Source organism: Myiozetetes cayanensis, unplaced genomic scaffold (genome assembly GCF_022539395.1).
Source record: "Myiozetetes cayanensis isolate MyiCay16 unplaced genomic scaffold, myiCay2020 scf4, whole genome shotgun sequence".
NCBI classification, from domain to species: Eukaryota; Metazoa; Chordata; class Aves; order Passeriformes; family Tyrannidae; genus Myiozetetes; species Myiozetetes cayanensis.
The window spans coordinates 56,398,586-56,415,911 of NW_026087631.1; the positions used below are offsets into that span (position 1 = coordinate 56,398,586).

The 17,326-nt window shown below is 37.1% G+C and overlaps 1 protein-coding gene across 46 annotated transcripts in view; it reads right to left on the reverse strand.

Annotated features, from left to right (window-relative positions):
• Positions 1-17,326, reverse strand: part of PTPRD (protein tyrosine phosphatase receptor type D) — a 1,147,190-nt gene that overhangs the window by 125,463 nt on the left and 1,004,401 nt on the right. For 19 of the 46 annotated variants that reach the window (XM_050328659.1, XM_050328661.1, XM_050328660.1 and 16 more), the window contains 5 exons: positions 7,783-7,971; positions 5,805-5,822; positions 3,923-4,033; positions 2,549-2,560; positions 239-508 (listed from right to left, as the gene is read on the reverse strand). In XM_050328659.1, coding sequence (XP_050184616.1) covers positions 239-508; positions 2,549-2,560; positions 3,923-4,033; positions 5,805-5,822; positions 7,783-7,971 — 600 coding nt within the window. The remainder of the gene's footprint in view (positions 1-238; positions 509-2,548; positions 2,561-3,922; positions 4,034-5,804; positions 5,823-7,782; positions 7,972-17,326) is intronic. The other 27 variants (XM_050328678.1, XM_050328677.1, XM_050328674.1 and 24 more) reach the window with 3 other exon arrangements.

Genomic DNA, 17,326 nt, shown 5'->3' on the forward strand with positions numbered 1-17,326 from the left:
AAGAAGAATAATGGAACGCTGTGGCTAACTTATTTTAATAAATATGACTTACTTAATCAGTGAGCATTACTGTTCTCTGAGCCTGTATTTTGTCTTATGCCACTGATTGGCTGGAGTATTTACCCTCTTGATTTAAGAGTACACTGAGTCCCTTTCAGCGCAATGCATTTCTTCAGAAGATGGTAATGAATGAAATAAAAGACTGAACTATGTCCATATATATGTGCTTGGGATATACCTTTGACAGTTATCTGCGCTATTGCTTCTATAACACCAAGGGTAGACATAGCAACACAAGTATAGTTTGCAGACTGTCTGACATCATTAAGCTCAAGGACGTTTCTCCCTATTGGCATATCATCCTCAGGTGTCAAATCTTCTGCTCCTAGCATCCATTTCACATATGGCATTGGCGACCCCACCGCAACACAGGTGATATTTACACTCCCGCCAGGCATGATCTCATGATTTGTGGGTGGGATAGAGAACCTCGGTGGGACTCGTCGAACTGGAACAAAACACAAAAAAAGGTAATAACATATACAAAAAAAAGAAACTCAGTCTTGCATACGGACAGCATGCAGTGTACAGACACAATTTAATGTTTTAATGTTTATTCCGATCTGCCAGAAAATATATATATATAAGAGAAATATGAGACTAAGCAAGAATTTTGTCTGCACACAATGTGAATTATTCTGTATTTACTTGAGGATATTAATAGGCACATTCATACAAAGGCTGATTCAGACCTATTAGGGCCCCACACGTAACTAACTATATACTAACAATACACAAACACCATGCAAAAGATATACACGCACACGTGCACGCACACACACAGGTGCACATATATATATGCATTTTTTATGTCCATACATATATATACGCACAGAAGAAAACTGGAAGGTCAACAGCATGCTTGAGTTGATCACCAACTTCAATGCTGTGTGCTTCCATTTGATGTGAATAAATGTGCTAGGCCACATTGTCACATCACAGTCCTGGAACACACTGCCTACAGTAAATTGAAAGTGCAATTTCATTTGCTTTCCGACTCAAAGTAGATGCAGCCTCAAGACCTCACACTAACACTGAAACAAACATAAAAAAAATATATACTTGCACACAGATACAAATATATATATATACACATAAGTATACAAGTATACAAATATATATAAATATATATATATATGTATATATATATATATATATGGAAAGAGAGAGAGAGTCACAGAAGGAGACTAAGCAAAGCCAGTACAAAGTACTGGATTTGGTCATGCAAGCAGGCAAATGACAGAAACAACAGAGAATCATGCCTAGGGAAATGTCTGAGTAAAAACTGCAGAGAGAAAAAGAACTCAAAAAGAAAACATACTGGGTGAGGAAACAAAAACTTGAATGAGATGGGGATAGGGTGACAGATAGATACAGGAGTTTAAGAGACGCATAGGGGTTGAGGGAGAAGGAATTTAGATTAAATTTAGGGAGTTAAAAAGCAACTGCTAAGAAGGGTCTCTGGGGAAATAGCAGAATATTGAACATTCGGGATTCCACTATGCTCGCAGTTAAGGGAAAGCAAAATAAGGATTGATAATATTAGACATTTCTGTATTGACAGCAAGGGGTATCAACCTTAAACACATAGCAGGACATTCCACTAACAGAGTAGTTAATATTTAAGCAAACACAACACCGAGAAAATTACCAGGCAATAACAGATCAGTGTTCCTGCTTCAAATATTCTCAGTGGTGTGCACATGTGTGTAGGAGGTGGAAGCGACAGAGATAGCTGAGAGAGGTAGGTTTGTATTTAGGCCTTTAATTGGACATTGTAGTTGAAACTGTATTTATTTGGCCTTAATAGAGGCTAATGATTAAGACAGCTTTAATTCAGAAAGAAATTAAAAGTAAAATAAGACTATGAGTGAGTTTAAAAAAAAAAATAAGGAAAATTATATTAGTCTAAAACCTTTTCTCTTGGTTTGATTAAATTTCTGTGATCTTCTATGGATTCAGTAGGGGCTTACTGCAATGGCCTCATGAGTGAATGACAGGCAGAAGGGGAACAAGCAGAAAGCAAAACATCCGTAAGCGGCCAGTTCAGAGAGGCCACACGAAGCAAACGGCAGGCAATGAGGAACTCCTTGTATTGAACAAAATCCTTATAGACAAAGGAGAGTCTAGTCTTCATGCGCAGGCTATTTAGAAAAGCAACTACTGAAACCATTCCTTGAAAAGCAGGCATCAGTATAAGCAAGAAATTAAAAGGGAAGAAAAAGCAGGAACACTGACCAAGTTTAGTAGACGTTAGTATTAAAGCTAAAAAGATTGCCATGCATCCAGGTTCATTCTCTCTTATCATGCACAACAGTTAGATAGATATCAGCACTCATCAAAAGCCATGACCAGGGCATTCTCTGCTTAAACATAACATTAACTTAAAAAATGCCACAATGCAGCTACATTCATTTCATTTGTATTCTTTGTTATTGGTTTAATTAATAGTTTTGTAAGGTGGGTAAAAAGTAAAAAACACACCAACCTTCTCGCAGCTCTGAGGGATGTAGGGGGTTTGATGCAGAACACAATGAAATGAGGAAAGGAGAAAAACAAGGGAAACACAGAGAGAGTAAAAAGGCCATATCAAGGCTTTCAACTGCTAGCTGAACATCTCTACTTGTGCTAATTAAACCTTCCTACCTCATCTTGAAAAGTTAGCATTTTCTACAGCTACAATGGTGTTAGAAACAATAGCTAGCATAATTTTGAAATTTTCCTTTGGATGTAAAGGTATACATGCCTCATGCAGTACAGGAAAGTCAGTATGTTGGAGGACAAGAGAAAGAAAATAAAAGATCAAATAACTTTCTATGGATGTTGTAACTATGAAAGGTTTTCCTTTCTTTTCTTTTTTAATTAGCCAAAAGAGTCACACCATATGAAAACATATCAGGTTGATTGAAAAATCAGCTCTAAAAAAAATTTCAAAATCAAGCTAGGCATTTTTTGTAAGGCAATCCACCCTGCAGTAACATTTACAGCTATTTATGTTTTCAGTCCTATTTCCCCCACCCATCCCTTTATACTGTAGACACACACACACACACACACACATATATACACATATGTATGTATGTATGTTATATCTTTGTTTTACAGAAATTGACATCAATCAGATGTAGCGAATACTACCTGAAACAAAGCCTTTCTTTCTAGCTGAACTAAAAAATATTTTCATATATTTATAATCATTTCTACTACTGCACAGAGGAACATAATTTTTTTCTTATTAATCATACCTTTCATATACACAGGTAACTTTTTAAAAGAATACAGCCAATTGACCACTATAATTCTAAAAGACCATACTTCACTCACAAGTCTTACATTAAATATATATATATTCATGCATATATAATAAGAAGAAACAGAAAAGAGGAAAATACAGTTGCGCTCTGCATACACCAAGTTATAAAGTTAGAAGCTTTCCCTTTGCAGTTACACAGCAGAAGTCAGATAGGTATACACCTCAATGCCTTGGGGTTACACTCAGCTGATTAGTAGCACACACAGCAGTCACTTCAGGAGTTCGAAAAGAAAAGCATAACAAAACGAAACCAATAAAAGAAAATAAATGAAAAGCACAGTTTAACTTAATTCAGGAGAAAAACAGAAGTTAATATGTAAAAATATAAATATACTTACAAACCTTAACCCACAGGATAGACTGGACTGAAGAGTGCTTTAAAAGAACAAAATAAACCCCAAGCCTTTCCTCTATTGTTTAAAATTAATTTTACAACTGACACATTTACCATGGCATTTTGATTATTACAGTGGTAACTGTATAGACCCTAAGAGTATCTTAGCCCTGAACCTGAATGAACAGTGGATGCCAGGGTTATGTCATTCCTACCTCTGACATATAGATTGGCAGGGGCAGAATAGCGTGTACCCGCACTGTTGGTTGCAACACACTCATATTTGCCTTGGTCAGATTCTTCACTCAGTTCAATTTGGAGGGCACCTGTATGAATATAAAATATATTGCCAAAGAGATGGTCAGAGAAGGCTTTTTCTATCCAAAACAATACACCTCTCAACAATATGAAAAGCTTGTATGCGAAGGTCCACTCAACGTCGGTTCATTTTCTTGCTAAGGTGCACAGACAGAAAATGATGCAATGAAAAAAACAAAGAGATTATTTTTTTCACATCATCAGTGCTAGCACAGGAAAACAATTTGCATTTGGCAAAAAAAAAAAAACAAAACCCTCTAAACAATACTCTTTCCTAAACCATTAAAATGAAGATGGGTGAGACTGCTTCAAGGAAGAATGGCTTTTGAATAAAACAAAAGAGATTAAGTAGTTGGGTCATTATAATTACTTAATTTTTATTTAATTGCTTCAATCTAGTAACAAAAGTAGCACAAAAGGTGGTACTCGTAAAAAAAGGCGGGACAGACTTCAAGAAATCTTCTGCTGAAGAAAGTCAAAAATGTGCAGCAATAACAAAAAGGCTGCTTGAAGTGAAAAAAAAAGAAACTGTATTAGTCATTTACAATCATCAAAATATTATTTTAAAGAAATAAAACTCCTTTAAGACATGCAGATTGATAAGAAAAGAAAGACAGTTTTCCGCAACTTACAAGCTTTAAAGCGCGTTTGCTGAAAAACAAAGAGCAGTTGAATTAGAAGACAAAAAAGTTAAAAAGCATGGTCTACGCCAACAAGGAAGAACCAACCATCCACTGCTGAGGACCGCAGGAGGGCCCCCACAAGACACCCATCAAAATCCACAAGTGGGATTAGCAGTGTGGTGCCACAAAACCCAAGAAAAATACAAAACAAGAATTATAAAAGAAGTAAACAGTTTTGCTAGAGTATCAAAAACCAACAATACCACATACCACCAAGAATAATGAGTCAGTAACCTTTTATTTCCAAAGCCTGTAGATTAGAAGATCCAAAAATCCAGAGGTGAGAGAATTCCAAGAAAAAGAAACATGAAATAAACAAACAACAAAAAACCCCCAAAAAACCCCACCAAAAAAACCCCAACACAATAAAGGGAAAAAAACATTTCTGTAATTTTTTAGGGGGTAACATATAATTTTCAATTTTAAGAAGTTAGGAAAAAAAAGCATTGAAGAAGAACAAAAACAAAAACCTTTTATGAAAGATAAGACAAAAAGAAGATAGTCCATGTTGTCTTCTGCATGTCTGCTACTGTTCTCCAGACCATCTTGGCTTTGGTCCAGGACAAGAACAGCTAAGGAAGAAAAAAAATGATCTTTTTTTGCTCCAGTTGGACAAAAAAAAAAGAGGAAGGAAAAAAAAGAAGAATAAAAAGGAAGAAAAATAAAAAAGAAGAAAAAGAAGAAGAAGAAAAAGAAGAAGAAGAAGAAAAAGAAAAAAGAGGGACAAATGGTACGCTGTGACTGGGCTATGGCCAGGAGACCTGGATATGCTTGCTTTGAAGCATATCACAAATTAATTCTTATTTATTTATTTATTCATTTGTTTATTTATTTTAATGAAGAAACAAAAAAGGAAAATGAAAAGGCAATGTGAAGAAAGAAAGATCACAATATGAGAGTCACTGATCATAACCAAACAGGACAAAGGAAAAAGAAAATCAGATGATGGACATTTCTGTAGGTTTGTGTTTTGTTTTGTCTTTTCCTTAAGGAAAACAAAACAAAACAAAACCAAAAACAAGACAAAGATGAGAGGGATGAAAGGACAGAAAGAATGAGTAAGATCATTCTGTGAACGTTAGTTCAGCACTCTTACCTCTTATTGGTGTACCACCTGGGTGGATAATATGAATGCAAATAAGATTAGAAAGAAGAAGCATTAGTACGAGAAGAAGGAGGCTAGGGCTTTGGAAGAAGAATCAAATTAGATTTACAGAATTAAATAAGGTCTTAAGAGAAACTTGAATTACTATACTGTTAAAACAGGAATATATTAGATAGTATTATCAACTTATAAAAGCAAGTTTCATTGTACCACAAGGGGCAAAAATGTTACAATTGGCTGCACTGCCATTCTCAGAGAAGCATCTGAGTTCTTAGACGTTTGGTTATATAGAGTTAGATATGTATCAAATATGCCTCAAATAACTTAAAGGAAACTTTACAAAACTGTACTTATGACATAGTTTAGGAAAATATTGGAAATTCTATTTAAATATATATATAAAAATCTATATATATATAAAAAGAGGATACACTGAAGGCTATCTCAAAACAAACACTGTAGTTTAGCCTGGATTATGGCATTACTGTTCTAGATCTATGTGATACATGTGTACTGTTTCTTTTAGGTGTTGCTATGACTGCTAAGACAACATTTCTGTGGAGGTGTGCGTGTGCGCCACTAAAGGGATCTGGTGACTACACTGACTGTTAGTAAAATGCATGCCATGCATTTTAAGAATAATAATACTAATCATATAATAATTATCATCATCATAATAATATTCTGAATATGGAAATTAGTGGGGGTGAAGTGCGCTTCAGAACTAAGCACTTACCAATAGATTCTGGAGATTTAAATACGGAGAGAAGAAAGACAGCATAAAAATATTATTATATTCCTTATAATTTGGTACAAAGTTTTCAGTTAAAGCTTTATATACTAAATCATCTATGTCACATGTGAAAAAAATCTTAATTTACATTAACAGAAGGTTAATTTACACAGTTCTGCTGACAACAAGCAAAAAGTCAGTTAACAAGACGATTTAACATCACAGGACAGGTCAAAAGCTGAGAATTCTGGGAAGACACGTGATTAAACAACTTAGATTCTACAACGATATCTACCACAATTGTCAAAGAAAAAAGCTCATTATATCCCAATGGTCTTACTTTGGGATAAGCTTTAAACCTGATAAATTTTGAGATTTTTTGTTGTTGTTGTCGTTTTCTTTTATTTAATCTAAAGAGAGCAAAAGAATAAACTAGGGCAGGAGAAGAGTGAAAGAACTGCTAGGGAGGTGCAAGGGGCAAAGAGAGAGAGAGCAGCAAAAGCTGGATTCTACACCAAAAGCAGACTTCTGTAGATCCAGAAAATGTAGGATTCATAAAGCTTTAGCGTGGACGCACACTACTGTGGCTAAATGTGTTGGAAAAAGGCTCAGCCAGCAAAAAAACTCCAACTTTATTCCATAGATTACCCAAAGATTTCCTTTTTTTTTTTTTAAGGTATAAATCTGTATGGGAAGAAGTACTGTGCTTTATGTATTTGTGAGAGGAAAGAAGATGTGTCCAAACTGGCTAATCTTTGGTGAAGTCAAATGTGGAAAAGACAGCACAAAACACATTTTAAATTTTAATTGAAGTGTCTAATGCAGGTTTTGGTTTTGATGAATATAACCATTGGTACTCCTTGCAATTTCTGAATGAAGTCCAATGTTGAAATAAATTTGTTAAAAAAAATAAAAAGGAAAGAAGAAAGAAAGAGGAGAAAATGGATCCATCAAGTACTGCAAAAAGCAGTAAAGAAAAAATTATCAAAAAATACAGTCACAGCAGTGAGCAATGTGGAGTAAACAGAAGCTGCAAAACATATAGAGACAGACTCTATAGAAAGCTATGACAACATCACAGACATGGACAACACACTTAGTAACACAGAAAAGGAGAGGAGAAAGAGAAATTATTACCTATAAATAAAAATTTTAAAAAAAAGAAGAGAAAGAAAAGAAATAAAAAGTGAGAGAGAACAATTCTGGGCGTTGGTGGAAACAGTAACAAGACCCTACCTGAGCGTAGCTGCTTGATGCGGCCATTGTTGTTGCTTGTGTCAACAGGTAAGAAATCTTTGAACCAAGTTATTTCAGGATCAGGATTGCCACTGGCTGCACATAACATGGTAGCTGTGCGAGTTCGTTCAACCACCTTCAGCTGTGGGCCCATATCAATGGTGGGAAAACCTCGAGGAATTTGATCCTCTGGAAAAAAAAAGTGTAAGTTGAAGGATTTCACATTTGTTACATAGTACTGCATGAAAGCCTGAATCACCAGCCTCCTTAACATTCAGGGGTCACCTAATTGTTTGTACATGAGGAACTGAAAGGAACTGAATACAAGGGCTGAAAAAAATAGATAGCCAGTCAGTATTTTTGGTTAACTTACGAAATCAAAAAGCTGATAAAAATTATAAACTTCATAAACACTGGCTACAAACTTTATACTGTCTTATAAAATGCATTAAATCACATGAGATATACTGCATGGTGTATAATCATTGGACTTATACAATGGTACCTTACAACAATGATGTGGTTCTGCTTGCATGAGTCCTTACTATTTTATGTGATATATTGAATTACCATGTCTATCAACAAAAGGGAAAATGCCTTTTCTATACATCATACAAGTGCATAATACAATCATGCAGTACAGGATCTGGCCAGTGACTCAAAAGAACCAAGTTATGTCTCTTGCTTTGACCATTATTACTTATCTGCTGTTGGTCTTAATATTTACTGGTCCTGTGCTTCAGTTGTCCATCTGTAAGATGGATATGACAGAGTTTTATTGCTACAGAGAAGTACTGTGAGGATGAATGTATTACATGATTTCAAAGCACTGAGAAACTCTGAACATTGGAGCTATGTAGATTAGTAAAGCAAAAGTGACAGGATACTCACAATGATCTTGAATTAGACACAACGGATTCTATTAATACACTCAGATATGGTCAAAATTCCTCATCCTAGTATGGTCAATATTGAAATATTAAGACATACTTAAAAAGAGCAACTGGCTTTCTTAATATGATGCCTGTTAGTAAGTAGCACTGGAAGCAGACAGGGATCAGGTAATTTCTCAGAAATCAAGTTAGTATAGCTAAAATAATCTATTTGAAATACATCAACTTGCTGCTCATTTCTATTACAATAGCAAAAAAAATTTTTATCACAAAAAGGTATTTTTTCCCTTAAAAAATTGACAAGTAAAAATAATCTAAGACGACCAAAGTTAACTATAAAACACATATTATTAAATGTCTTGACTGGTTATTACTGACATGCAGTTGATTAGGGGATAAAACTAACATGAGAAGTTGATCAATGTCAACTCTCTTCCAAGAAGAAGTGTCACATTTTCAAATAGTTACATAAGTCTTCAGACTTTTCTGAAAAATGTATAGTGAGCAAGTGCAGCCTATAAATCTTTGTAGTTCCTGGGGTGTGAAGCTGCCCATGAGCTACATAACTGCTTGCAATACAAATGCGTGTAGATACCCACTGAATCACAGAATAGTTTGGGACCTTAAGGGTCATCTACTTTTAACCCCTCTGCCATGGACAACCACTAGACCAGGTTACTCAGAGACACAATGAGCCTGGTACTGCACATCTTCAGGGACAGGGTATCCACAACCTCTCTGGGCGACCTGTTTCAGTGCTCCACCACCCTGACAGTAAAGCTTTTCTTCCAAAGATTTAAGATAAACCTATATTCCTTCAGTTTTAAGACAAATCTCCCTTTTACTATCACTGCCTGCCCTTGCGAAAAGTCTCTCTCTAGCCTTCTTGTAAGTCCCCTTTACGTACTGAAAGGCTGAAGAAGGTCTCTCCAGAGCCTTTTTTTCTGCAGACTGAATAGCCATAACTGTCTTAGCCTTTCTTCAAAGAAGAGGTGTTCCAGACCTCTATCAGCTCTACAGTGTCGGTCTCCGGTGGACTCATTTAGACACGTTAGTGTCTTTCTTGTGCTGGGGGCACCAGACCTGGATGCAGTACTCTAGGTGGAGTCTCACAAGAACAAAATAAAGGGGAATAAGCATCTCCCTCAACCTCCTGTTCATGCCTCTTTTGATGCAGGTTAGGACATGATTGGCTTTCTGGGCTGCAAGTGCACATTGTTGGGTCACACTGAGCTTTTCATTCACAAACAACCCCATCTTTCTACCCAGAGCTAATCTCGATCCATTCTCCACCTAGCTTGTATTTGTGGTTGAAATGGCTACAACTCAGGTGTAGTACCCTACACTTAGTGCTTGTTGAAATTCCTGAAGTTCACAAGGGCCCACCTCTCAAGCCTGTCCACATCCCCCTGGACAGTATCCCTTCCCTCCAGCATGTTGACTGCACCATACAGCTTGGTGCTGTTGTCAAACTTGCTGAGGGTGCCCTCAATTGCACCATCCATGTCACTGACAAAGATGCTAAATAGTTCTCGTCCCAATACAAAATTCCTGAAGAACACTTGCCATTGCTTTTCAACTGGACATTGAGCTGTTCACTGCAACTCTTTGAGTGCAATCATCCAGCCAATTTTTTATCCACCAACTGGCCCACCTGTCAAATTCATGCCTCAGCAGTTTATAGACAAGGATGTCACATGAGACAGTGTCAAATGCTTTGCACAGATTCAGGTAGATGATTTCTATTGCCTTCCCTTGTCCACCACTGCTGTAACTGCATCGTAGAAGGACACCAGATTTGTGAGATACTATATGCCTTTAGTGAAGCCATGTTGGCTATCAACAATTCTTCTGGCTGTCTCATTATCTTCAACGTACCTTAGCACAGTTCCCAGGAGGATCTGATCCATGATCTTGCCAGCCACTGAGGCGGGACTAATCTGTCTGTAGTTTCCTGGGTCTTCCTTATCTCCGTTTTTAGAAGTGATGGTCATGTTTCCCCTTTTCTAGTCATAGGAGACATCCTGCTGTTTTTCCGTGATGCCAATAAGGTCATAGCCCTGCAGACATCCACACATCTCTAATTCCTCTTGTTTATTCCCCACGTTGTATGTGTTAGCCCAGAGACACTAAGTTGCCCCTGCCCTGCCTCCAATGAAGCTGACTTGCTGTCTGGAGTGGCTGGAATTTCTTGGTGCTGCCCAGGTCTTCTGCTGCTGACCTACCTACTCTCTCCAGGCTCTGAGCATCTCTTACTGGCTCAGGCATCTAATTGGTATGAGTGGGATGGCATGTTATCCCACACCTTATCACTACTAAACCCGATGATATCCCCCTCCTCTGTTTATCTAGTTTAAAGCCCTATCAATAACTCCCACCAGCCCTTGACCAAAGACTCTCTTCACCCCTTTGAGAGAGAAGAATCCCATCTGCATTTAGCAAGCCTGGTGCCATATAGGCCATCCCGTTATCAAAAAAACAAAATCTTGATGGTGACACCAGTCATGGAGCCGTGTTAGTCCATCGGCTTCTTTCAGTGTCACCTTCTGCAACTGGAAGAATAGAGGAAAAAAATAACCTGCACCCTTGATTCACCAATCATTCCAGAGCCTTGCTACAGTAAATACAACTCTTGGATAAGCTTCTGTAATTGTCCAGAACTAGCAATGGTTAAATGTCAAATCATTCACCAGCCATTGGCTCTTCCCAGAGAAAGGTATGTTTCATGTCTGCTTATAAACACAAGGTCTTTACTTTGGTATTAACTGACAAGATTTGACTTGTAACACAGAACAGGATTTTTACGACCTGACCTTTCCTTTCCTACTTGGCTCATACAGAAAACCCTGGAGTCTCTTTTGCAAATACCTAAGCTTACAACAAAGATAATTTATCCTGAATACTATTAGGATGGAGTAGTAAAGAGTTTCCCTTTCTTATTTTTAATAAGGGCAATTAAATTCCATCCATCTGCCTTATGCATAGAATCTCTTTGAATGAATGCTCTTCATGAAATTTTCATGAGAAACATCACAATGTAACAGACTCAAATACCCAGAACTGTTATGCTTTTGACAGTTGTGGCTTGTTTCCAACCTGTTTTTCAGGTATTTGGCAATAAATCCCAATATTCAGCGCCAAATGGACCAGGGAAATAAAGAAATTTCTAATTGGACCGCTTATCACAGTGGATTTAGTTTTTAAGATGTTAAGTGGGTTTTTTTCTCTTTAAGTTTATTCATGATTTGTACAGAACCATCTTTACACTTTGATGATGCCAAGTTTGACAGATCATCAAACACAGTGTGAAAGAGAACTGAGGATCAAATCATTGAAGAACTGCCTCTCAGTCACAGTAAGAGAAAAGTAACTATTAGAAAATTTTGGTATATTGGTACTTCTACAGTTTTACATGAGGTGAATAGAAAAATATTTTTTACTGATCACTAATATGCTCATTAGGTTTGAAACTGTAGTATATACCCCTCTTTCCAATTAATATTCAGTTCTAGTTAATTAGTTTCCAATTCATCAACAATTTAAATCAGACTTGACCTTCCCAAAGCCATTTGGTACTGTCATTTTGAGAGGCCATTAAAGGTCAAATTTCTCTGTCCTTGTGGCTTAGTGACTTATACATGTGATACATATTTTGTTTAGGATGACAGATACAAGGGATTTAGAAATAGAGCATATTTTTTGAATTTGTTAGGTGTCTTAACAGTGCTACATTTCATTATTAGTATTAAAAGAATGCATTTAGTAACATGCTAGTATCATTTCCAGTTGCTGCAAGAGGTCTACAAAAGTTATTTTTCATCCAGTGTATGATCTGAACAACGTAGAAGACAATTACAAAGAGTGGTTACCAGATGAGCCCTTAAGATAGAATGATACACAGTAGCTTTGCCTTGCTTTGTATCATGGTTATTAGTATTTCTGAACTCACTCTCTGTGTATTCAAACTTTTGACATAGCTCATTCAATCCACACAGCACAGGCAACAAACAGGAGTTGGAAGCCACTGTGCTGCTAGAAATCTTTGACCTTCTTGCCATAACTGAAACTTGATGAGACATGACTGGAGTGAGACTACCAATGGCTACAGGTTGTTCAGAAGAGATAGGGGAGGAAGGAGAGGCAGAGGGGCTGCTCTCTACATCAAGAGGTGGTTTGAGTGTGAAGATAAGTCTCTGAAGAACAGTCACAAGCAGGTCAAAAGCCTGTAGGTAAGAATTAGAGACCAAGGCAATAAAGGGAACCTTGTGGTTTGCTTTTATTACAGGCCCCTGATCAAGGGGAGCCTATTAACGAAACCTTCTTGCTCCAGCTACAGGGGCATTGTGTCTGCAGGCTCTTGCCCCACTCGGGGACTTCAATCACTCTGACATCTGCTGGGAAAGCAGCAGAGTAAGCTGTAGGCAACCCAGGAGGCTCCTGGAAAGCACGGAGGATAACTGCTTGAGCCAGGGAATAGACAGCAGCCCTACCAGGAGGGATGCGATACTGGATCTGATGGGCACCAGATAAATAAGCTAATTGGTAACATGAAGATTGGAGGCAGCCTAGCACTGGTTGAGTTTTGGTCAGGTAAGGAGTAAAGTTAGGGCCCTGAACTTTAGGAAAGCAAAGCTCCAGCTCTTCAAGGAGATAGTCAACAGGATCCCTTGGGAAACTGCCCTCAGTTACAAGGGAGCAGATCAGAGCTGGCAGATCTTTAGTTGGAAGTCTTTCACAGAGCACAAGAGGTGGCAATACTCATGGGAAAGAAATCAGGCAAGGAAGGCAAGAGACCAGGATGGGTGAGTTGGGAACTGCTGGTCAGACTGAAGTGCAGGAGGGAAATGCACAGGGAGTGGAAACAGGAACAGGTACTTTGAGAAGAGTATAGAGATGAAGTTTGGTTCTTTAGGGATGGCACAAGGAAGGCCAAGGTGAAGGTCAATTCAACCTGGTAAGGAATGCTAAGAGTGACATGAAGGTATGTTAACCAGAAAAGGAAGGTCAGAAGGTTTACTTGCCTCATAAACAGGGCTGGAAAACTGGTAACAATGAATGAGAAGGCTGAGGTACTCAACAACTTTTTTTGTCTCAGTCTTCAATAGCAATCTCTCTTCCCACATTTCTTGAGTGAATGAACAGGATGGGGACTGGGGGAGCAAATTCCCTTCCACTGTAAGCAAAGATCAGATTCATGACCACCTGAGGAAACTTAAAATACATAAATCTGTAGGACCTGATGAGACGCATCCGAGAGTCCTGAAGGAACTACCTGGCCACTTTGTAAAGTCATGGCACCCAGGTGAAGTCCTGGGTGACTGAAAAAAGGGAAACATTGTACCCATCTTAAAAAAGGTTGAAAGGAGGACCCTGTGGGAACTACTGACCTATCAGTCTCCTCTCTATGTCTGGGAAGACCATGGAAGAGATCTTCCTAGAAGCTATGCTAAGGAACAGCCTTCTCTTTAAATTGTAGAAAAAGAGCTAGAGGATTTTGAAGGTCCCTTCCAACCCAGGCCATTCTATGATTCTACGTTTTTTGTAAAAAATGTCCTTGATGCAAGTTTAGTCAAAGCAGTAATTGCTTCCCTTTCAAGCAACTTGTTTGGAAAAAACACATTAGCCTTTACATTCAGATTTCATTATAAGTATACCTAAAGACAATATAAAATACATAATTTCACACATTGCTGAATCTGTTCTAGATGTGAGCCTGCCTTCATAACTGCAACAGCATTTATGGTAGAGATTCAAATTTAGTGTTTTTATATGAACAGTAACTTTGATGGAGTTGTATCTTGAAAACCCCAAAAAGTTAAATTATGTTCTACTAAAAAAGACTTAACTAATGCTGACAGAAAAAACCATAGCTGTCCCACAATTATATATTATGAGCTCTGTTCTGCTCATCATTTAACTGTGTTTTCGTCTTAAAGGAAAAAGGTGCTGTTGCAATCTCCTTTTTTTATATAATGCAATTATTTCATAAGATGGATCCAAAGAAAGAACAGGATTTCTTTCAAACCCAGTACAATGGCTTTGACTCTTCATGATAAACATATATGTCTTATATATAACAGTGCTAAATGAAGAGAAAGACAGTGATAATCATCCAGTGTTTGTGTCACACCTTCTTAACACTTTGACAAACTTTTTCTGTAAAAAGTTACTTTCAGATCACGTATACGCCCTGTTGGCAGCAGGAAGAGTGTCAACTTTTAGAAACAGATTGGGTCTTGAAGTCTTAAATTTTGTGTAGCTACCTTACTGAATCACTTTGGCCATCAGGATCATGTTCGAACAAGAAAGACAGAATAGTGTGAATAGTCCTCTCAGTAACAGTACATTATGATAATGTTACTACGATATGGTTATGAAGTGCAAACATGAAGTACCCAAAGCAAATTGTGATGATCTTGGTTTTCGGTTATGGAGTATACAGGCAAAGTAAAAGGGTTCAAGACCAGACAGTTGTCAAGAAAACTGGCTAATGTGTCTGTTAAGTATTCCATTCCACATTAACCATTGAAATAACCATGTTGCAGATTTGAACAATAACCCATAGATAAATCTGTGTAATCTGCCTAACTAAAACACATTCTCATAGTGTCTGACTGTGCCTCTTAAAAATATTGCCTACATGAACCAGTTATTCTCATTTTGCAAATGGACGATGGTTCTCCGTTCTATTCAGGAAGAAAAAAAAATATCTATTTCAAGATTCACTGATAGCTTTGCCACAGGCAAATCTTAGTCATTCTGTAGCTCACAGAATAAAAAGGCACACATGGAGCATTTCCAGAATACATTACAGACACTGAAGATAAACTGCCACAATAAAGTTTATTATTTCAAAGAACAGTGTAAATAAAGCTTTTATTTTCACTATTCCAGATGGCAGCAGCATATAATTTGCACTGTTTTGACATCATGACCGTATTATTCAAAATCATTCCTCCTCCTACTGCAGTGAATGCAGGATGAAGAACAGTAAAATCAAAGAGACTAAGGAAGGAACTAAAATCACCATTTTACAGCAAAGTTGGTATTCCGTATTATTAAAGGACTATGGATATAAGTGAATTGAAAAATAAAAACAAAGCCATTTCTGAATATACATAAAGACTCAATTGGATTGAAAAGATATAAAGCAAGATAAAAGTGCCTGTTAATAAACATCATACTGAAATACTTCACAAGATAAATTTTGACAAATAAAAGTAATTGTGAGCACCAATAAATTATTTCCCAGAGCCTTTGTTCAAAGTTGCAATACAGAGATGGATATTTTTACTTGATGATGTTGTACATCAGTAAAGTAGGGTAATGGCTACACTGTAAGAACAGATCTAGGTATCTGTTGGGAGTTCTCTTAAATTTCACGCAATTTTACCACACAAGGAAAGGGAAATAGACATTGGTATGATGACCAGACTTGGTAACATTTGAAAACACCTGTCCATACCATCCCACCAAACCCCATGTCTCCATAAGTATTCTTCAGTATAAATTACATAAATATATTTAAGAGATATGCAAAGAACTTTGGATGCAAAAGAAAACAAATTTGTTTAGTAGCTCTGTATGCAATTACCCTGCAAATTGCAAAGTAATATCTATATAACAGAACATAGAGACACTTAGACTGAATTATCATTTGTATGAATGTTGAAGCAGCAATTTCACATTGCATTAAGTCAGTTAACATTCACTGTTATTAGCATTTAGCTTTAAATATGTTCTCTGTTTTAACAAATGAGTGCAGTGAGCCCTTGAAATTAGATATCTTTATAAGGACATGAAAATGGAAAAAGGAATTTGCACCTTTTGGCAGCTCTCAAAATCTGCTAAATTAGACTACCCATAGCAAGCTTTTTCCAAAGTGACCTGTTCATTCACATGAACAAGTATGTCTCTCTCTCTTTTAACAATAATATTCCAAACAACAAGAGTTAACATTTGAAGAGTCACCACTTACATGAAAACTCAAGCCTCAAAATAAGGATTTATTCTCAGATTTGAACTCAGGCACTGTCACAGTTTATAGCAGAGCATATCATCTGAACATAACCAAAATTGGTTATGACTGAACTTTTGGATGTCTGTCTGTCTGTTCTGCTTACTGGTAATGTAAAGGAAAATGCAAAAAGCTGTGTCCTAAAAAAAAAAAAAAAAAAAAAAAAACAAAAAGGTAGGGAATCCAAGCATCCCTACCAGATATCCCTCCTCTAACATAAGGAGAGGACTCAGAGAGAGTCTGAGGTAATGAAACAAAGACGGGGAATATGGTGTTTTAGGTACAGAGTATCATTTATTTCGGAAAAGAAATGCTAGATTTCTGAAGCAAAGAGGATACAACATCCCACATATTTCCATATGCAAATATTCACAAGGAAAAACTATTATATTTTGCACTGGTGAATAAAAGACTAGAGGACTGCAAGGGGTGGCAATATGAATTTCCATGATTACCATTTCTAATTTGAGGCTTAGTTTCCAGACAGGGTTAGGATTTAGATTACACTAAATCGGGGTTAAATTGGGGCTTGCCAAGACTCAAGATTAGGAAAAAGCATGATTACTCTATCTAGTCAATATTTTTCACATACTAATATTTATGGTTTTACGTTGTCCTTACTCTCATTGGAAGA